At 43.0% G+C, this 22,807-nt stretch overlaps 1 protein-coding gene across 2 annotated transcripts; it reads left to right on the top strand.

Moving 5' to 3' along the window:
- The first annotated feature begins 11,578 nt into the window (after positions 1–11,578).
- LOC112260109 (zinc finger protein OZF-like) lies at positions 11,579–15,960 on the top strand. Of its 2 annotated transcripts, none has more exons than XM_024434957.2 (2): positions 11,579–12,167; positions 14,455–15,960. In XM_024434957.2, the coding sequence occupies exons 1-2, from the start codon at positions 11,804–11,806 to the stop codon at positions 15,687–15,689; spliced, it is 1,599 nt and encodes a 532-aa protein (XP_024290725.1). In that variant the 5' UTR covers positions 11,579–11,803; the 3' UTR covers positions 15,690–15,960. The 2 variants fall into 2 exon arrangements, with proteins under 2 accessions (XP_024290725.1, XP_042184442.1); XM_042328508.1 differs by having other exon boundaries at positions 11,579–12,180; positions 14,455–14,582.
- Positions 15,961–22,807: the final 6,847 nt, after the last annotated feature.

A 22,807-nucleotide genomic window follows, 5' to 3' on the forward strand; every position in this document is an offset into this window, starting at 1 on the left:
ATCTCAGTGCAAGATTCATCTGGTTCAAATCCAGGCTGAATCACATCTGGCTGTGATTGGGAGTCCCATAGGGCAGTGCACAATTAGCCCTGTGTTGCCAGGGTAGGCACTCATTGTAAATAAAGAATTTGTTCTTAACTGACTTGCCTAGTTAAATAAATGTTATATATATATATATATATGTATATATTGGGTACAGGAACAATGGTGGACATCTTGAAGCATGTGGGGACAGTAGACTGGGATAGGGAGAGATTGATTATGTCTGTAATATGTCTCATAGCAAAGGGTCTGAATACTTATGCAAATAAGGTATTTCTGTTTTTCATTTGTAATACATTTCCTATCATTTCTAAAAACCTGCTTTCGCTTTGTCATTAGGGGGGTTTGTGTGTAGATTGTTGAGGAACATGTTCTATTTAATCCATTTTAGAATAAGGCTGTAAGGTAACAAAATGTGGAAAAAGTCAAGGGGTCTGAATACTTTCCGAATGCATTGTATTTTTTTAATTTATTATTAAGTACATTTAAAATCAACTTTGTCTGAAAATAAGATATTTCCTCAACTGCGTTTCCCACTCCAGTCAGCAGACAGCGATGTGCGTCTTTCAGGCGATGCTGCTAGCGTGATGTATAATCTAGTGGACGGTTCTTCATAAACAGCTCGGCAACCACCTCGGTAGCTTGCTAGCCAACAAAGCCGAAAGATTCAAGATATTTATATGATTTTGGTGTATATTAGCTTCTGTGTTTAAGACACACTTCTGTTGTATCTACTTGTTAACCTATTTAATTTTTTATTAGTCAGATATAGTAGCAGGCTGGTTAAGTTAGCACTAGTCTAGTCGCTAATTATAGCTAGCTGGCTAACATCCCCGACCATGAGCTCCCTAAACTACTCCCCTCCTGTTAAAGAAGGGGAGGTCTGCTGGACGGAGAAAGAAGCTCTGGGGCTGAACATTGTCGTGAAAGAGGAAAAGGAAGAGGAGGATGTCACAGTAAAACAAGAAGTAGAGGGTGAGACTGTTACAGTGAAAGAAGAGGAGGATGTCACAGTAAAACAAGAAGTAGAGGTTGAGGCTGTTACAGTGAAAGAAGAAGAGAAAGACGTTCAGAGTGAAAGAGGAGGAGGATGCCGATTTTGGAGTGAAGAAGGAAGGGGAGATTTCTGTCACATTGAAAGATGAAGAGGAGGAGATCTGATTAACACCAGTAAGTACCGCCTTAAATTAGTTTTTCACTTTGGATATTCGTAGTTCGCTAGTCAATACCTCTTCAACGGAGGGCCCTAGGATGATGACTGATATGTCTAGAATCAGACGACGTAGAGAAGAAGCTACTCCTTGTTTTCTCCGTTCCGTTTCCAATAAGTGACTTAGACCATTCTCAAATATATATTTTATCTGCTGACTGCAGACTGGGGGACACCCTATGTAGTGATGATTTACTACACACTGTGCCCCCCAATAGTGCCATGCGAGATTTGGGTTGGCTACACCAAAGATTATGGATATACTGACAAGATGTCTCTCCGCCCGAACAAAGCGGCTCCTTCCTATCCTTTCTTTGGATTGGTGGAAACTTCTTATTATTGTAATTTATTGTTTATATTATTCTGAGAGTTGTTGACATCAACCGCCTGTATTCAATGGAGAGATATTAACTAAGCTACTAGCCTCATGGCATGAACATGCATCTGGAGACAACTCCTATAGTGTTTTATTAGAACACACTATACAGTCCACCTGGTAGAGGTTCATATCTGACAGAGATGAACACACCGTTCTATACAGTCCACCTGGTAGAGGATCATATCTGACAGAGATGAACACACCGTTCTATACAGTCCACCTGGTAGAGGTTCATATCTGACAGAGATGAACACACCGTTCTATACAGTCCACCTGGTAGAGGTTCATATATGACAGAGATGAACACACCGTTCTATACAGTCCACCTGGTAGAGGTTCATATATGACAGAGATGAAAATCTTAGAAAGAGGGGGAGTCTAAAGCTGCAACAACTAGGATTGTGCCTTTTGACTACTGGACAACGAAATAAAGTTGATATGAAAACCAATAGAACAGGAGAGAAATGACATAGTGGTGGATCCAATAGAACAGGAGAGAAATTACATAGTGGTGGGTCTAATAGAACAGGAGAGAAATTACATCGTGGTGGGTCTAATAGAACAGGAGAGAAATTACATAGTGGTGGGTCTAATAGAACAGGAGAGAAACGACATAGTGGTGGGTCTAATAGAACAGGAGAGAAATGACATAGTGGTGGGTCTAATAGAACAGGAGAGAAATGACATAGTGGTGGGTCTAATAGAACAGGAGAGAAATTACATCGTGTTGGGTCTAATAGAACAGGAGAGAAATGACATAGTGGTGGGTCTAATAGAACAGGAGAGAAATTACATAGTGGTGGGTCTAATAGAACAGGAGAGAAATGACATAGTGGTGGGTCTAATACAACAGGAGAGAAATGACATAGTGCTGGATCCAATAGAACAGGAGAGAAATGACATAGTGGTGGGTCTAATAGAACAGGAGAGAAATTACATTGTGGTGTGTCTAATAGAACAGGAGAGAAATTACATAGTGGTGGGTCTAATAGAACAGGAGAGAAATGACATAGTGCTGGGTCCAATAGAACCCCGAGTATCTTCTTTCTAAGGAGGAGATAGAGGCAGCGAAAGCGGAATGGCGATACTATGAGGAGAAGTACCGAGGGGACAGGACTCTGCCATGGAAGCAGGTAGAAACAGTGCAGGAGGAACGGCGACGATATGAGGGGACACGGCTAGCGCGGAAGCCCGAGAGGCAGCCCCAATCATTTTCTGGGGGGGAGGCACACGAGGAGATTGGCTGAGTCAGGTTGGAGCCCTGAGCCAACTCCTCGTGCTTACGGTGGGGAGCGTGTGACTGGTCAGGCACCGTGTTATGCAGAGATGAGCACGGTGTCTCCAGTTCTCATTCATAGCCCGGTGCCCTCTATTCCATCTCCTCGCATTTGCCTGGCTAGATTGGGCATCCAGCCAGGACGCATTGAGACAGCTCTACCTCCCAGATCTCCACTGCGTCTCCACGGCCCAGTGTATCCTGTGCCTGCTTCCCACACTCGCCTTGAGGTGCGTGTCACCAGCCCAGTACCACCAGTGCCGACACCATGCACCAGGCCTCCAGTGCGTCTCCAGAGTCCAGTACGTCCGGGTCCTCCTCCCCGCACTCGCCCTGAGGTGCGTGTCCCCAGCCCGGTACCACCAGTGCCGGCACCACGCACCAGGCCTCCAGTGCGCCTCGGCAGTCCAGAGCTTCCGGCGACAGTACCTAGTCCAGAGCTTCCGGCGACAGTACCCAGTCCATTTCCTCATTAGAACACCATGTCCTCATCAGAACACCATGTCCTCGTTAGAACACCATTTCCTCATTAGAACACCATGTCCTCGTTAGGACACCATTTCCTCATTAGAACACCATGTCCTCGTTAGGACACCATGACCTCGTTAGAACACCATGTCCTCGTTAGAACACCATGTCCTCGTTAGAACACCATGTCCTCGTTAGAACACCATGTCCTCATTAGAACACCATCTTTACTCTGTTCATCAATCAGCTGCTTCCTAGACATCCAAGTGTCAACGGTAGGGATTCTCTCATAATTGAGGTTCTACAAACTCTCACCTTTGGGGTTTTCAAAGGAGAGGTCAACTCAGGAGGTTTACCGAAATCAGGATCACCCATAAATGTCTGACAGATCGACCATGGTGGGATCGCTGACATCCTCAACACTAGACTTGCTCCTGGTGACTTTCTTAGACAGAGCACGTGCAACGGCACATGCTGGGATCACTTTAAGGAACTTTTCTGATAACCCATCTGGTTCCTCATTTCTGGGTTCCTTACAAACGACAGGATTTGGCACAACCTTCCCTCCAGACAAATCATATCCCAATATGAATGAGACCCCCTTCACCGGAAGCCTTTACTCCAACGACAACGGAATGAGAAATGTTTTAAGGTTATGCAAAGGATCATTTTGCTATTAAATTTTGAATTGTAAGACCAATGGAAGTATCAACAAAAAATATCAAATTATATTATGTCAAAAAATTATTTGTCCGTACTGCTATAAACCATAGTAACCATAGTAACACATTGGATAACATTCACAACATGGAACAACAGTAACCATAGTAACATTGTTTCCCCCAAAACATCTAAAGGAAGTTTGTTCTGAGGTATCGCCTTTCCTATATCTGCAAGATTTTTTGGGATGTCTTTAATCCCTTATTTATGTCACTAAAGTCTTTCCACATTTTGTTACGTTACAGCCTTATTCTACAATAAATAAAAATCCTCATCAATCTACGCACAATATCCCGTAATGAAAAAGCGAAAATAGGTTATTAGAAAAATGTCACATTTATTAAAAGAAAAAAACATTATTATTATTTATTATTATTATTTACATAAGTATTCAAAACGTTTATTATGAGACTCGAAATTGAGCTCAGGTGCATACTGTTTCCATCATCATCGTTGAGATGTTTCTACAACTTGATTGGAGTCCACCTGTGGTAAATTAAATTGATTGGACATGATTTGGAAAGGCACACACCTGTCTGGCTACCACAGCATTCTGAAGCATTCGTGCTTCTACACAAATCAAATCAAATCAAATCAAATGTATTTATTATAGCCCTTCGTACATCAGCTGATATCTCAAAGTGCTGTACAGAAACCCAGCCTAAAACCCCAAACAGCAAGCAATGCAGGTGTAGAAGCACGGTGGCTAGGAAAAACTCCCTAGAAAGACAACCTGCATTGCTTGCTGTTTGGGGTTTTAGGCTGGGTTTCTGAACAGCACTTTGAGATATCCACTGATCTAAGAAGGGCTATATAAATCTATTTGATTTGATTTGAAGCGATACGCCATCCCATCTGGTTTACGCTTAGTGGGACTATCATTTGTTTTTCAGCAGGACAATGACCCAACAGACCTCCAGGCTGTGTAAGGGCTATTTGACCAAAAGGGGGAGTGATGACCTGGCCTCCACAATCACCCGACCTCAACCCAATTGAGATGGTTTGGGATGAATTGGACCGCAGAGTGAAGGAAAAGCAGCCAACAAGTGCTCAGCATATGTGGGAACTCCTTCAAGACTGTTGGAAAAGCATTCCAGGTGAAGCTGGTTGAGAGAATGCCAAGAGTGTGCAAAGCTCTCATCAAGGAAAAGGGTGGCTACATTGAAGAATCTAAAATATATTTTGATTTGTTTACCACTTTTTTTTGGTTACTACATGATTCCATATGTGTTTTCATAGTTTTCATGTCTTCACTATTAGTCTACAATGTAGAAAATAGTAAAGATAAAGACCAACCCTGGAATGAGTAGGTGTGTCCAAACTTTTGACTGGTACTGTATATCTCATTAATGTTTTTACATTCATTTACATAAAGTCACTTTCTTACAACTTTTTCCATAGTTAAACATGTAAGGAAAGCTTTTTTAAATCAAAAGTGCGCTGTCAAAAATGTTTTGAACTCAAATGGATTTTCTCAGCCTACAAAGCACTACAGCCACTCTGTGACGACCAGTTCTGCACTTTTATTGAGGGATCTTGTCACGCCCTGGCCTTAGTATTCTGTGTTTTCTTTATTATTTTGGTTAGGCCAGGGTGTGACATGGGTGATTTATGTGTCTTGTTTTGTCTAGGGGTTTTGTAGTCTATGGGGTTGTGTTCAGTTGAGTGTTCGAGGTAAGTCTATGGTTGCCTGTAGTGGTTCTCAATCAGAGGCAGGTGTTTATCGTTGTCTCTGATTGGGAACCATATTTACGCAGCCATATTCTTTAGGTATCTTGTGGGTGATTGTTCCTGTCTCTGTGTTTTGCACCAGTTAGGACTGTTTCGGTTTTTCCACGTTTTCTTATTTTGTATAATGTTCACGTTTTCATCTTTCATTAAAGATGTTTATAAATAACCACGCTGCATTTTGGTCCGCCTCTCCTTCCCAGGAAGAAAACCGTTACAGAATCACCCAGCACAACAGGACCAAGCAGCGTGGTGACAGGCAGCGGCAGCAGGAACAGCGGCCAGCATCACAGGACTCCTGGACTTGGGAGGAGATCCTAGATGGGAAAGGACCCTGGGCACAGCCAGGAGAATATCGCCGCCCCAAAGAAGAGCTGGAGGCGGCGAAGGCGGAGAGGCGCTGGTATGAGGAGGCAGCACGGCGGCGTGGATGGAAGCCCGAGAGTCACCCCAAAAAATGTTCTTGGGGGGAGGCACACAGGAAGGGTGGCGAAGCCAGGTAGGAGACCGGCGCCAACTTCCTGTGCCTACCGGGGGGCAAGAGAGACCGGGCAGGCACCGTGTTATACTGTGGAGTGCACGGTGTCCCCAATGCGGGTGCATAGCCCGGTGCGGTACATACCAGCTCCTCGTATCGGCCGGGCTAGAGTGTGCATCGAGCCAAGTGCCATGAAGCCGGCTCTACGCATCTGGTCTCCAGTGCGTCTCCTTGGGCCGGCGTACATGGCCAGCATTGCGCATGGTGTCCCCGGTTCGCCTGCACAGCCCAGTGCGGGCTATTCCACCCCGCTGCACTGGCAGGGCGACCGGGAGCATTCAACCAGGTAAGGTTGGGCAGGCTTGGTGCTCAAGAGCTCCAGTGCGCCTGCACGGTCCGATCTATCCAGTACCACCTCCACGCATCAGCCCTCCGGTGGCAGCTCCCCGCACTCGCCCTGAGGTTCGTGTCCTTGGCCCAGTACCACCAGTGCCGGCACCACGCACCAGGCCTACAGTGCGCCTCGTCTGTCCAGCGCTGCCAGAGCCTTCCTCCTCTCTAGCGCTAGCAGAGTCTCCCGTCTGTCCAGAGCTGCTAGAGTCTCCCATCTGTCCAGAGCTGCTAGAGTCTCCCATCTGTCCAGAGCTGCTAAAGTCTCCCGTCTGTCATGAGCCGCCAGAGTCTCCCGTCTGTCATGAGCCGCCAGAGTCTCCCGTCTGCAAGGAGCCGCCAGAGCCGCCAGTCTGCAAGGAGCCGCCAGAGCCGCCAGTCTGCATGGATCTGCCAGAGCCGCCAGTCAGCCAGGATCTGCCAGAGCCGCCAGTCAGCCAGAATCTGCCAGATCCGCCATTCAGCCAGAATCCGCCAGAGCCGTCAACCTGCCTGAGCTATCTCTTAGTCTTGGGCTACCTCTCAGTCCTGAGCTACCTATCAGTCCTGAGCTACCTCTGTCTTCAGCTACCCCTCAGTCCGGAGCTGCCCCTCACTCCAGTGGGAACCTTTGTTAAGGTTACTAGGCCAAGGTCGGCGGCGAGGGTCGCCACTCAAGGGACGCTAAGTAAGCGGACTAAGACTGTGTTGGAGTGGGGTCCACGTCCCGCGCCAGAGCCACCACCATAGACTTACAGAGAAAAGCCTTATCACTGTTCCCAGTGTGGAAAGAGTTTTACTGTGTTAAATAACCTGAAAAGGCATGAGAGAATACACAAAAGAGAAATGTCATTCCAATGTTCCCATTGTGGAAAGCATTTTACTCAGAGGGTGCACCTACAAGAGCATGAGAGAATACACACAGGAGAAAAGCCTTAAAACTGCTCCCAGTGTAAAAATAGGTTTTCACGAGTAGGGGACCAAAAGCTCATGAAAGTAGACACACAGGATTAAAGCCTTACCACTGCTTCCAATATGAAAAGAGATTTTCCCGATCAGGGGACCTAAAAGCTCATGATTGGACACACACGGGAGAAGAACCTTTCCATTGTTCCCAGTGTAGAAAGCGTTTTACCGTGTTAGCTAACCTGAAAAGGCATGAGAGAATACACACAGGAGAAAAGCCTTTCCAATGTTCCCATTGTGGAAAGTGTTTTACTCAGAGGGGGCACCTACAAGAGCATGAGAGAATACACACAGGAGAAAAGCCTTACCACTGCTCCCAGTGTGAGGATTAAAGCCTTACCACTGCTTCCAATGTGAAAAGAGATTTTCCCGATCAGGGGACCAAAAAGCTCATGAGTGGAAAAACACGGGAGAAGAACCTTTCCATTGTTCCCAGTGTGTTAGCTAACCTGAAAATGCATGAGAGAATACACACAGGAGAAAAGCCTCATCACTGTTCCCACTGTGGAATTAGTTTTATTCAGTCAAGGAGCCTGAAGGAGCATGAGTGGACACACACAGGAGAAAAGCCTTTCCAATGTTCCCAGTGTGGAAATAGATTTCCCCGCATAAGGGACCTAAAAGCTCATGAGAGGACACACACAGGAGAAAAGCCTTCCCAATGTTCCCAGTGTAGAAAGAGTTTTACCGTGTTAGCTACCCTGAAAAAGCATGGAAGAATACACACAGAAGAAAATCCGGGCACCGAAGACGTGGATGTCGATTAAGGCAGCCCCCCGCACACATTTCAGTTGAATGCATTCAGTTGTACAACTGACACTAGGTATCCCCCTTTCTCTTTGCCTATGGCTCCCTCTTTGGCTCCTTGCAGACTGGCAGCTCATGACAGACGGGAGACTCTGGCGGCTCATGACAGACGGGAGACTCTGGCGGCTCATGACAGACGGGAGACTCTGGCGGCTCATGACAGACGGGAGACTCTGGCGGCTCATGACAGACGGGAGACTTTAGCAGCTCTGGACAGACGGGAGACTCTAGCAGCTCTGGACAGACGGGAGACTCTAGCAGCTCTGGACAGACGGGAGACTCTAGCAGCTCTGGACAGACGGGAGACTCTAGCAGCTCTGGACAGACGGGAGACTCTAGCAGCTCTGGACAGACGGGAGACTCTAGCAGCTCTGAACAGACTCTGCTATAAACATGAGAGCAAGATAGGATTTTATGTTCTGCATTATTATTATTATTATTATTATTATGGCGGCCACCAAGTTAAGAAATGATGGTATGTTCTGAAAACTGACTTCAGGTTTTTGAGGAATCTTGTCTCGCAGGAATACAGTTTTATTTTATGGAGGTTTAATTCAGTTCTCTTAGTATTTAACTAAATACTGAGAGGGACTAGATTTATCACTGTTCCCACTGTGGAATGAGTTTTATTCAGTTTGGGAGCCTGAAGGGGCATGAGTGGACAAACACAGGAGAGAAGCCTTACCACTGCTCCCAGCGTAAAATTGATTTTCACGAGTAGGGGACCTAAAAGCTTATGAGAGGACACACACAGGAGAAACGCCTTTCCAATACTCCCAGTGTGGAAAGAGTTTTGTCTGGTTAAGGAGCCTAAAGCAGTATAAGACGACACACACCAAAAAAGCCCTACCACTGCTCTCTCTCTCTGTGTGGAAGGACATTTTCCCAATCACAGAACCTGAAATCACATGAGAGAATAAAGGTGCTGTGTTCTGACTTATATTTTTGACTGAGAATTTGTGTTTTTGTTTATGCCACATGAAATCATATTGTTTATGATTATACCTGTCTATATAAGGTCCCACAGTTGACAATGGTGAGCAAACACCAAGCAATGAGGTCGAAGAAATTGTCCATAGAGCTCCGAGACAGGATTGTGTCGAGGCACAGATCTGGGGAAGGGTACCAAAAATGTCTTCAGCATTGAAGGTCCCCAAGAACCCAGAGGTCACCATCATTCTAGAATGGAAGAATTTTGGAACAACCAAGACTCTTCCTAGAGCTGGCTGGCCGCCCGCCAAACTGAGAAATTGGGGTAGAAGGGCCTTGGTCAGGGAGGTGACCAAGAACCCGATGGTCACTCTGACAGAGCTCCAGAGTTCCTCTGTGGAGATGGGAGAACCTTCCAGAAGGACAACCATCTCTGCAGCACTCCACCAATCAGACCTTTATAGTAGAGTGGCCAGACGGAAACCACTCTTCAGTAATAAGAACAGGACAGCCCGCTTGGAGCCAAAAGGCACCTAAAAACTGAACTCTTTGGCCTGAATGCCAAGTGTCTCGCCTGGCGTAAAACATGGCAGTGGCAGCATCATGCTGTGGGGATGTTTTTCAGGGACTGGGAGACTAATCAGAATCGAGGGAAAGATGAACGGAGCAAAGTACAGAAAGAACCTTGATGAAAACCTGCTACAGAAAACTCAGGACCTCAGACTGGGGCAACGGTTCATCTACCAACAGTACAACGACCTTAAGCCCACTTCCAACACAACGGTGGAGTTGCTTCGGGACAAGTCTCTGAATAACCTTGAGTGGCCCATCCAGAGCTCGGACTTGAACCCGATCTAACATCTCTAGAGACCTGAAAATAGCTGTGCAGTGACGCTCCCCATCCAACCTGACAGAGCTTGAGAGGATCTGCAGAGAAGAATGGGAGAAACTCCCCAAATACAGGTGTGCCAAGCTTATAGCGTCATACACAAGAAGACTCAAGGCTGTAATCGCTGCCAAAGGTGTTTCAACAAAAGTACGTCGTAAAGAGTCTGAATACTTATGTAAATATGATTTTTCTGTTTATTCGAATAAATTAGCAAAAAAAAATATCAAAAAACGTGTTATGGGGTATTGTGTGTAGTTTGATGAGTATTTTTTAATCCATTTTAGAATAAGGCTGACATGGTAACGTAACAAAATGTAGAGCAATTGAAGGGGTTTGAATACTTTCTGAATGCACTGTAGGAGCAGTATAGGCCTAGTCTGTTCATTAAATACATCTACATATTATGTATTGTTACACCATGTAGGAGCAGTATAGACCTAGTCTGTTCATTATATACATCTACATTATTTATTCTTACACCATGTAGGAGCAGTATAGACCTAATCTGTTCATTATATACATCTACATGATGTATTGTTTAACATGTAATTCTCAAAAGGAAGGTGTCTGAATTATTGCTACCCATGTTTTCAATACTCCAGCACCCTCCCCCTGGGAGGATAACGACACTGAAATGTTTTATGAGCTTAGAGAACACATTGGGTGGGATCTTAGGCCATTCCGCCATACAGAATCTCTCCAGGTCCTTGATTTATTTTGTCTGCGCTTGTGGACTGCCCTGTTCAATTCAAACCACAGGTTTTCAATGGAGTTCAAGTCCGAAGACTGAGATGGCCATTGAAAATGTTGATTTTGTGCCCAATTAACAATGTCTTCGTGGATGTTGATGTGTCTTGCTGGAAGATCCACTTATGGTCAAGTTTCAGCCTCCTAGCAGAGAGTTAACCAGGTTTTGGGCTAAAATATCCTGGTAGTGAGTAGTTTATTTATTTTATACAGTAAATTTTGCTCATCTTTTTCAAGGGTATCAATAACTAGGTGCATATTTTGATATCTAGTTATTTGACTGAATCAGAAATACAGATGTGGAGTAGATGTAGAGTTTGTTTTAAAATCTCATAAAAAAATCTGAACTAACCAAGCAACACTTGTTGCTCTTTGTACGTGTTGATATAATATTCTTATTTAATAGAGAGAAAAACGTTTCCCTAAACTGCTTCATAATATATATAATTCAATGAAGAATTTAAAAAAATTCCCCCGTCACCTGCGTTGACTCCCTCCAGACAGCAGATGGCGATATGTGTCTTTCAGGCCATGTTTCTACTGTGACGTATAATCTAGTGGACGGAACACTTCAACAACTGCAGCCACCTCCGTAGCTCGCAAACCAACAAAGTCGGAACATTCAAGTTCTTTAGACAATTTCGTGGTTTATTTGCCACTATGCTTTACATGTACTTATGTGGGAACAACTAGCTACCCCATTTAATTTAATATATACGTTGTAAGTCAACTAGCTGGCTGGTTAAGTTAGCACAAGTCTAGTCGCTAATGCTAACCAGCTATTATCCCCGACCATGAGTTCATTAAGCTACTCTCCTCCTGCTAAAGAAGAGGTGGGCTACTGGATGGAGAAGGAAGCTCTCGTCAAAGACGAGGATGAAGAGGAGGCTGTTACAATACAAAAACAAGTAGAGGGTGAGGCTCTTACAGTGAAAGAAGAAGAGAAAGACGTTACAGAGAAAGACTCCTTCAGAGTGAAAGAGGAGGGGGATGTTACTGTGAAAGAAAAGGAGGAAGATACAGTTTTGGAAGTGGAGGATGAAGTGAAAGAAGATGAAGACGTTTTTGGAATGAAGGATGAAGAGGGGGAGATTACTGTCACATTAGAGGAGGATGAAGAAGAGAAGACTGGAGATCTGATTAACACCAGTAAATACAGTGAGTACATACAGTGAGTACTATCTTATAAATCAGGGACACAAACTCTGCAGTTGTTGAACTAATGTGTGACATTTAAAGGGGCACTCTACACTTGAATATGTTTTTGTACTGTCGGAATTGTTCATGACGTCCTCCAGTGATTTTAACTTTTCCTGTTGAAAGGTGATATATAAATACAGTAAAGTATAAACACACTAAAGGGAAACAAATATATGTTTTCAGCAAAATAGTGTTTTTTTAGACAACTGCAAACTTGAAGGAGTGAGTTTTTATTTTACCTTTGTTAAACTAGGCAAGTCAGTTAAGAACAAATTCTTATTTTCAATTACGGCCTAGGAACAGTGGGTTAACTGCCTTGTTCAGGGGCAGAACGACAGATGTTTACCTTGTCAGCTCGGGGATTAAATCTTGCAACCTTTTGGTTACAAGTCCAACTCTCTAACCACACGCCCCAGGAGTGATGTCATAGTAAGGCATTCAAGGAGTTGGCTTGATGGGAAGTCGTGATGTCATCCAATAGACGACTGATCTTCATGTGAATATTGATTATTATTTTTTAAATCCTTCCTGTTCTGTCAAGTTGGTTGTTGATCTTTGCTAGAAAGCCATGACTTTCAAGACTATTTAAGTCCAAACTGTAACTAGGCCACTCAGGAACATTCAGTGTAGATTTGGCCTTGTGGTTTAGGTTATTGTCCTGTTAGTACAGTTGTTTGTATTCAGATCTCTGAAATGCACTCTACCTACGTAACATTTAGTGTTTCCCTGTATTACGCTGGGGAAACAGTTTTCATGGGCACAGAAATTTTAAATCATTTCAGAGTATGCAAAATCCAATGGTTCTAACCGAGAGTCACCTTAACTTTATTGACAGCACCCAAATAGATACTGTCATTAATGCGGTTCTTCAATAATTACTCATCATTCTTAATACTGTAGCTGTTTAGTTAGTCACATGTTCAACTTTCATCAGCTGATCCAGGAAATCATTTTCGAATTACAGTCAAATGACAAACATCACGACATGCAACAACAACCAACTTGCTTTTCTTTCATTACTCTGGTAAAGACAGTTATGCTGTGCTCCACGTTGGATCCAACATCCCTAACAAATTGGTGTTTATAATGTTATTGTCTGCTTGATTTATAGTGGGGTCTCGTTAGTCTGTTTGGATACAGAGATACTTAGCTCATAATGTGTAGAGAACTGTTCCTTGATGGATAGGCTATTGTACAACACACAGAGCTATTTTCTTTTATTCAGGAAATTTAGAATGACAACACATTACAGAGTAGCCTAGTGGGATTATTGACAAAATTATCTGGTTATGAAATGTTATGACAAAGACATTTTAGTTTCCATGTTTCACCTGAAATATGAAATGATTTATAGTCCTAGGTCTATGTTGTTGTTAGGTGAAGTTATGGTTCCTACAGTAGGTCTATGTTATTGTTAGGTGAAGTTATGGGTCCTACAATAGGTCTATGTTGTTAGGTGAAGTTATTGGTCCACGGTGGGTCTATGTTATTGTTAGGGGAAGTTATGGGCCAATTTGCTAAACACTTAGTGTACAAACCCTTATTGTCAGGCTGATGCCAAAGAGCATTTTTCTAGTTGAAGTGTTTAAGTTTAAAGCAGTTGATTTGGGACAATAGCACAAACATATTAAGCAGGTGATTCAAGCGAGCCTTATAATCCAAAAGTAATGTGAAATGCACTCATAAGCAACCTGGAAATGGATGCTATTTTTGCTGTCAGCCTATGAGACCTCCCCTGAGTTTTCCTCCACGGTGGTGAATTATTATATAGCGACACAGAACTTAATGTGAGTTTCCTTGAGTAGCACTGATAGTGCGCTGTAATATTCAGAATACATTGTGAAAAACTAAAATCTTCGCTTACCATTTTTGCTCCAGGCAGATATACTACATCCATAACTATCGGTTTCCTAATTAGCGGGAAGGTGTTTCTGCAATTAAATTGTGTGTGCATCGCCCTCGTGCTGCAATTCTAGCTAACACAGAAACAGGGCCTATATTGGAGACCAAAAGTCGTCTGGCACACTGCTTAGGATTTCAACAACTTGAATAACTTATTTCTAGTTACCACTAATATGAAAACAAGACAAAATATGATTGTTGCTACCTTGACTGTCGTAATTGTCAAATAATTGAACAGACGGCAATTGTTGTACAACTTCATGGGTATGCTCTGGGCATCACCTTTTACCTAAAAAAACAGTGGATTTCTGCTGTTGTCTGTCTGACGTTGTCATTTACACAGGACAGCGACGGGACTATCTTGGATCCTCTGGGAAGCCTCAACAACATCATGATGCTGACGAGGCAGAGAAGAGTCTCTCCAGATCAGAACTCCTCAAGAAACACCAGCAGAGACCCAAAGGAAAGAAACCTCACTGCTGCTCTGACTGTGGGAAACATTGCAAATCTTCATCAAAACTTAAAATACACCAGCGAGTACACACAGGAGAGAAACCTTATAGCTGTAATCAATGTGGGAAGAGTTTTACTAATTCAAGTAATATGAAAACACACCAGAGAACACACACAAGAGAGCAGCCTTACAGCTGTGATCAGTGTGGCAAGAGTTTTACTCAGTCAACCAACCTGGTATCACACCAGAGAACACACACAGGAGAGAAACCTTATAGCTGTGATCAGTGTGGCAAGAGGTTTACTCAGTCAAGTAGCCTGGTATCACACCAGAGAACACACACAGGAGAGCAGCCATATAGCTGTGATCAGTGTGGCAAGGGTTTTACTCGGTCAACCAACCTGGTGTCACACCAGAGAACACACACAGGAGACCAGCCTTATAGCTGTGATCAGTGTGGCAAGAGTTTTACTAATTCAAGAAATCTGCTATTACACCAGAGAACACACACAGGAGAGAAGCCATATAGCTGTGAGCAATGTGGGAAAAACTTTTCTCGAATAGGGTACCTTAAAGGACACCAGAGAACACACACAGTAGAGAAGCCTTATAGCTGTGATCATTGTGGAAAGAGTTTTACTCAGTTAAGCAAGCTGTTATCACACCAGAGAACACACACAGGAGGGCAGTCATATAGCTGTGAGCAATGTGGGAAAATCTTTTCTCGGATAGGACACCTTAAAGGACACCAGAGAACACACACAGGAGAGAAGCCTTATAGCTGTAATCAATGTGGGAAGAGTTTTACTCATTCAAGTAATCTGAAAACACACCAGAGAACACACACAGGAGAGAAGCCTTATAGCTGTGATCAGTGTGGCAAGAGTTTTACTCAGGCAAGCAACCTGGTATCACACCAGAGAACACACACAGGAGAGCAGTCATGTAGCTTTGAGCAATGTGGGAAAAACTTTTCACAGGGAGGATGCCTTAAAGAGCACCAGAGAACACACACAGGAGAAAAGCCTTATAGCTGTAATCAGTGTGGCAAGAGATACTCTCATTCAAGTGGTCTGATTAAACATCAGAAAATACATGCAGGAGATCCACAGAGTGTAGAATGATCTCCAACACCAGACCTGGATAGTAGAACACAGAGTGGGGAATGATCTCCAACACCAGACCTGGGTAGTAGAACACAGAGTGTTGAATGATCTCCAACACCAGACCTGGGTAGTAGAACCCAGAGTGTAGAATGATCTCCAACACCAGACCTAGGATTAAATGTCAGGTATTGTGAAAAACTGGGTTTAAATGTATTTGGCTGAGGTGTATGTAAACTTCTGACTTCAACTGTATATACTTCATATCACAATTTATTTGTCACATACACATGTTTAGCAGATGTTATTGCGGGTGTAGCGAAATGCTTGTGTTTCTGGCTCCAACAGTCCAGTAATATCTAGCAAGTCATTTCTAACAATACACACAATCTAAAGCGATGGAGTTAAGAAAATATAAATATTTCGATGAGCGATGTCGGAGCAGCGTAGACTAAGATATGAAATTAGTAATGCATAGACTAAGATACAGTAGAATAGGATAGAATACAGTATATACATATGAGATGAGTTATACATAGACTAAGATACAGTAGAATAGGATAGAATACAGTATATACATATGAGATGAGTAATACATAGACTAAGATACAGTAGAATAGGATAGAATACAGTATATACATATGAGATGAGTTATACATAGACTAAGATACATTAGAATGGGATAGAATGCAGTATATACATATGAGATGAGTAATGCCAGATATGTAAACATGCAGGAGATCCACGAAGGAAAGATAGTGATGGTGCTCAGTGACGTTGTTGCAAATGGTGGGGAACAACCAATTTCGGCATTTTTAAAATTAATTTACCCCCAATTTAGATTTTTTTTCTTCATTGTTTTTAATATTGTGATGTCTACAGTAAATGCAACCAATTTCAGCTGTTGGCTGGTACAGCGCTGTTGGCTGGTCGTCATTGACCTTGCGTAGGCTTAAACACTGGTATACACTGATTTACAAGGCCATATTGGGTATAATGCCATTTTATCTCTGTTCTTTTTTAGTCAGGTCGGTAAATAAATATCAATTATGGTCCCATTCTGATTTGTTCTAACAGTACTAAAAATTAGAGCAGGTCATGGTAGAAATAGTTCTAGTTACTTAGCTCCGTTGTCCTGGAATTCTCTCCTGAACATTTTAAAATGTGATGATCTAGTTTCGTTGGTCGAATTTAAACACTTCATCGATGTATATATCATAGAAGAGTGTAATTGTTTTTAGGCCAGCTGTTTTTAGTCAAGTCTTTCGTGTTTTTAACGTAAAATGTTTTTGTTGTACTGTATGTGTGTTTATAGCTTTGTTTAATGTTGTGTTAGTGTATGTAAGTTGTTTTGTCTGAAACGTTGTTCCCCCTGCTGCTATTGGACCAGGTCTCTCTTGGAAAAGAGATGTTATCTCAATGAGAAAAACCTGTATAAATAAAGGTAAAATAAAAATACAATATTGTCTCATCGCTGCAACTCCCCAACGGGTGCAAGGAGGCGAAGGTCGAGTCATGCGTCCTCTGAAATATGACCCGCCAAACCGTGCTTCTTAACACCTGCCCGCTTAACCCGGAAGCCAGCTGCACCAAGATGTCGGAGGAAACACTTGTTCACCTGACGACCGAGGTCAGCCTGCAGGCGCCACAAGGAGTCGCTAGAGTAGTAAGGCCCCTCATAACCTTTTTTCAACACACTCGACACTCCCAACACTTCCAACTATCAATCTCTTTGGCACTGTAGACATCAAGTCACTTGACAATAATGTTCCATACAACGTTGCATTCCATGTTTGAAAGGTCTGTCATTTTCATTGAAGACAATCAAAGTTAACATTCAATAAAACTTCATTTAAAGGCTGAGTCTCAAATAGTCGCCTGTCCCTTTTAATACCCGGGCAATGGCACACATTACAGCAAATACATTTGGGTCTTTTTATTTTTATTTAACCAGGCAAGTCAGTTAAGAACAAATTCTTATTTTCAATGACGGCCTAGGAACAGTGGGTTAACTGCCTGTTCAGGGGCAGAACGACAGAGTTGTACCTTGTCAGCTCGGGGGTTTGAACTTGCAACCTTCCAGTTACTAGTCCAACACTCTAACCACTAGGCTACCCTGCCGCCCCCTGTCTAAATTAAAGGAGCTACAATTATAATTTAATTACATCCTTTAAATAAAATGTCCATAATATCTGCATTTAAAGTGGAATGATATTGTTTCACAATATTCCTTCACATTTTTGTTTGACAGCAAAAGCCAGACTGTCTTCTGTCGTCAAGATGGGAAAACCCTCCCTCTCTGCCAGCGGTGTCACTAAAAGCCGTGGTCATCTCATTCTCAACCAACAATGGCAGACTGGGGCAAGCAGCCAATGTAGAAATCTACACTCTTCAATCAATTTCAGTTTATGTGAGAAAACAAGTACTGAATAGTGTAGGGGATCATTGTACCATCTAAATCGTTGTGAAATACATTTTCAATTAAAAAAAGTAGTTTTTATGGATGTTTGAAGTTGGTGGACGAAACTGAAATAGTCTCCACTGTAGTCCGTGCTATCTGGGATCCTTCAGACGTCCCTACCCCACTGACTTCTCCACCATGTTACAGGGAAACTTCTGCTTTGTGCTGTTTGTGAGGGAGCCTGGACTATTTGGAATGTCTAAATGAAGACCAACATGCACTACAGAGGCCAGACCAGTACTTATGGATAGGAGTAATCCATTAAATTACTTTAAACCGCTTTCGTATGTACAAAGAAAATGCATTGGAGATAATATCTCTGCTTGAGCCTCGACTTCCCTCTCTGTCCCAAAGAGGAAGGCCTTCGCCCAATTCTCTCCAAGTTCTGATCACTTTGAGGTTTTTGGCATCTGGAATCTTTCATCGTGAAACTGCTGATTTGTGTGGTGTCAGTGAAGCAACTGTGTGTTTAATTGTTCACAAAGTCTGCAGGGCCATTTGTGAACTGAGGAGTCTTTATGTCAAGTTTCCTGATGCTGCTGGCCAAGCCAACTATAAAGTACAATCCCATGAATATGGGCACTTCCCAGAGTATATTAGGGTGAGAAACATGGTCTACTAATAGTTACTACATAGTAACATGGTCTACTAATAGTTACTACATAGTAACATGGTCTACTCATAGTTACTACATAGAAACATGGTCTACTAATATTTACTACATAGTAACATGGTCTACTAATAGTTACTACATAGAAACATGGTCTACGAATAGTTACTACATAGTAACATGGTCTACGAATAGTTACTACATAGTAACATGGTCTACTAATAGTTACTACATAGTAACATGGTCTACTAATAGTTACTACATAGTAATATGGTCTACTAATAGTTACTACATAGTAACATGGTCTACTAATAGTTACTACATAGAAACATGGTCTACGAATAGTTACTACATAGTAACATGGTCTACTAATAGTTACTACATAATAACATGGTCAGAGGATATTAGGGTGAGAAACATGGTCTACTAATAGTTACTACATAGTAACATGGTCAGAGGATATTAGGGTGAGAAGCATGGTCTACTAATAGTTACTACATAGTAACATGGTCAGAGGATATTAGGGTGAGAAACATGGTCTACTAATAGTTACTACATAGTAACATGGTCAGAGGATATTAGGGTGACCAATATAACATTTTAGCTTCTGTCCCTCTCCTCGCCCCTACCTGGGCTCGAACCAGGGACCCTCTGCACACATCAACAACAGCCACCCACGAAGCACAAAAGCCCTGGCTAAACCTGACTAGAGGGAGCCGGTCGTCAACATAACCTGACCAGAGGGAGACCCCTCCCCCCTCTGCTGCTGTGCTTCGTAAATTATGCCGTTCTGCTCCTGAAATTTTCAGTAATTGACTACACCAGCAGTCGGCATCCTTTTATAGTTGGAGTACCAATTTATCTGACCATTTCTACCAATCTGCGTGCCAGTTATGATTTTCATATGCCCATTTCCGTGGAACAGTTTAATTTAATTTATAATAGTATCTGAAATTCATTGTCTGTGATTAATCTACATTCTGTCTAAATGAAAATAATACAAATCTAAAAGTAACTTTTATTGCCATTATGACATCATGGATGTATTCTAGATGCCAACTATGTAAAAATTGCCTATATAAAGCCAACAAATAAAAACATTGCAGCCTGCAGATAGAAAATATCCTATAAATCACATTTTCTGCACATGGCCTGTCTACAACAATCTTGAAACATTGTATCAACTATCAACCGGGCCCTCTGAAACTTGCAACATTGTATAAAATATTCTAGGCCCTCAGTTTCCCGGCACCAGTGAGTTCAGGACAGACACAGCTGTCGGCTATTTGTGCAAAGGATAAGAAGTAATCAGGTATTTTATGACATTTCCACTGGAACAGAGCATTACATTTTTCCCTTTCATGCCGAGTGGTTATCGAAAAGGGTGAGAGCTGGAAATGTTTTATGAAAATACTTTGAGGAACTATTGTCATACGCAATTGATTTTGATTAGACTTGTTTACTTGCTGTTTGAGGTGAAGAAAAATGTATTTGAGAAGCTCCACAACTCATTAGTGGTGGTGCATTAAGACAATCAGATATACTATCAGACATCGCCAAATGGGCACATTTATAGGCCTACATTTGCGCGCAGGCCAGGTAGACTTGTCCTACGTAATTAGGTGTGCTTCCTTACTCAATATTGACAGGAGCGTTTCAAACAAAAGACAATTATTAAATTGACAACTGACGCATCTTGCGGGGTCAGGTCTGGGTGGTCTGCCAGGGGCCGTTTCATTTAGTATCTGTTTGGGTCGGCATGGGGAATGATTGTATTTTCCCATAGTATGTTTTACCGAAGTTGACCGACTGAAAGGCAGTGTAACTTTATGACTGTTGGATTCGGGCTAAACTTTGAACATTGAGATACTAAAGACATGATAGATCAGAAGGAGAGTGTATATAAAGGAGTAAGATCTGTAGAAAGACAGTGGCTGTGGAATGTTCTGGGTGGACGGGAGGAGATCACAGGATTGTTTAGGGGAAGCGGATGGACATCTGTGGATTAGACGATCCACTAAAGGTCAGATCCACTAAAGGGAGTAATAAGGGTTTAGTATCCTGTTACCCTCTTCCTGTCGAAACAGAAGATGTAAGGATTGGAGAGAAGGAGGAGTGTCCAAAGTGGGGTATATACTGTATACTTGTGATGGTGAGAACATGTTTCGGTCTGAATTACAGCTGTAACGACCGTTTGGGAAGAATTAAACTTAGTCATGCTTCTCTAGTGTCCGTAAGTTATTTACTCTGAAAAATTAGAACCAAGCACTAATTACTGTTCCCTGAAGGAGGGAAACGAGGCACAACACCTGTTTGGCCCCACTCCTTCCTGGGTCGGTGAAGCGCGGTATTAAATTTAAGGAATAAACCCAAGCCTCACGCTCATCACATGTGGAAGGTGGGGCTTCCAGCGAGAATTTAATAGTATGTTGTACCTAGTTTCCCTCCTTCAGGGAACAGTAGTTATAGTCATAACGTTGATGAATATGATACGTATGATGAACTTCAACTTAAATATGGATCTTGCTGTCGGACAATTTTTTTGTATTCACGAAATGCACTCGACCTACGACCTGGCTCCTTATGTTACGCTGGGAAAACAGTTTGTGGGCACAGAAATTCTAAATCATTTCAGAGTTTGCCATATCCGATGTTTTTTAACTGAGTCATCTTGTAATTCAAGATGGCGTAGCAGTATGACGTGTATGTTGTTCGTCATTTTTTGTATATATTGCAAAATATTTCAATATCTTTTTCCATGTTTAAATTAAATATACCTTCCGGCAACCCGCCTCACCCAATGTGATACGGGTCTGCTATTTCTTTAGACCTTATAGCTAGAACCTCCATCAGAACCTAGCCATCAGAAGCTAACTAGCTAATTAGCTACTAGATATTTAGTCATTGTTAGCCACTGCACGGTCTTTACTTTTTTTAGCTCAGACACCAGCAGCTTTTAGCCTGGATAACACCTGCCAGTCTGCACAGGGCGATATCAACCCTGAGCATACACCGGATAATCGTAGCTAGCTGCTACCGAGTGGCCCAGCCTCGGAGCTGGCCTTGAGCCAGGCCCATCTCCCAGCCTGTTCAGTGGACCCTATGATCACTCGGCTACACAGCTGATGCCTCCCAGACTCTTCACTAAGATGACTAGAAGCCACTACATCACCGGATTCCTGCCGTAAGCTCTGGACCTTTGCACCAGAGTGACTATAGTGGCTAACGCCCTTGTCCCGAAGCTAGCACCAGTTAGCCTCGAGCCAGGTGCATCTCCTTGCAAGCAAACACAATTACTCCTTGCTAGCAAACACAATTACTCCAGCTACAATACCTCTTTTACCGATCCATGTGCCCTCAACCGGCCTTTGCAGGACGTCGGTGACGCCCTTGTCCCGAAGCTAGCACCAGTTAGCCTCGAGCCAGGCGCATCTCTCGACTAGCGTAGTAACGACTAACTAACGGCTTCCCTGTTTCATATATTCCTGTTCACTGGACCCTATGATCACTTGGCTACATAGCTGATGCCTGCTGGATTGTTCATTAATCGCGGGTCTCCAGTTTATCTGTCAGCTACAGCATCGAGCTCCGGCCCTGTGTGTAGTTAACTGACCCTCTCTGCCCATTCAGTGCCATTTTAACTGTTGTTTTAGCAGATTAACTGTTGTCTTACCCATTGTTGTCTTAGCTAGCTCTCCCAATCAACACCTGTGATTACTTTATGCCTCGCTTTGTCTCTCTCTAATGTCAATATGCCTTGTATACTGTTGTTTAGGGTAGTTATCATTTTTTTATTTCACTGAGGAGCCCCTAGTCCCACTCAACATGGCTCAGAGAGCTCTTTTGTCCCACCTCCCACACATGCGGTGACCTCACCTAGTATAACTAGTGCCTCCAGAGATGCAACCTCTCTTATCGTCACTCAATGCTTAGGTTTACCTCCACTCTACCCCCACCCTACCATACCCCTGTCTGTACATTATGCCTTGAATCTATCCTACCACGCCCAGAAATCTGCTCCTTTTATTCTCTGTTCCCAACGCACTCTTCGATCAGTTCTGATAGCCT

This window comes from Oncorhynchus tshawytscha, linkage group LG10, assembly GCF_018296145.1.
Source record: "Oncorhynchus tshawytscha isolate Ot180627B linkage group LG10, Otsh_v2.0, whole genome shotgun sequence".
Classification (NCBI taxonomy): Eukaryota; Metazoa; Chordata; class Actinopteri; order Salmoniformes; family Salmonidae; genus Oncorhynchus; species Oncorhynchus tshawytscha.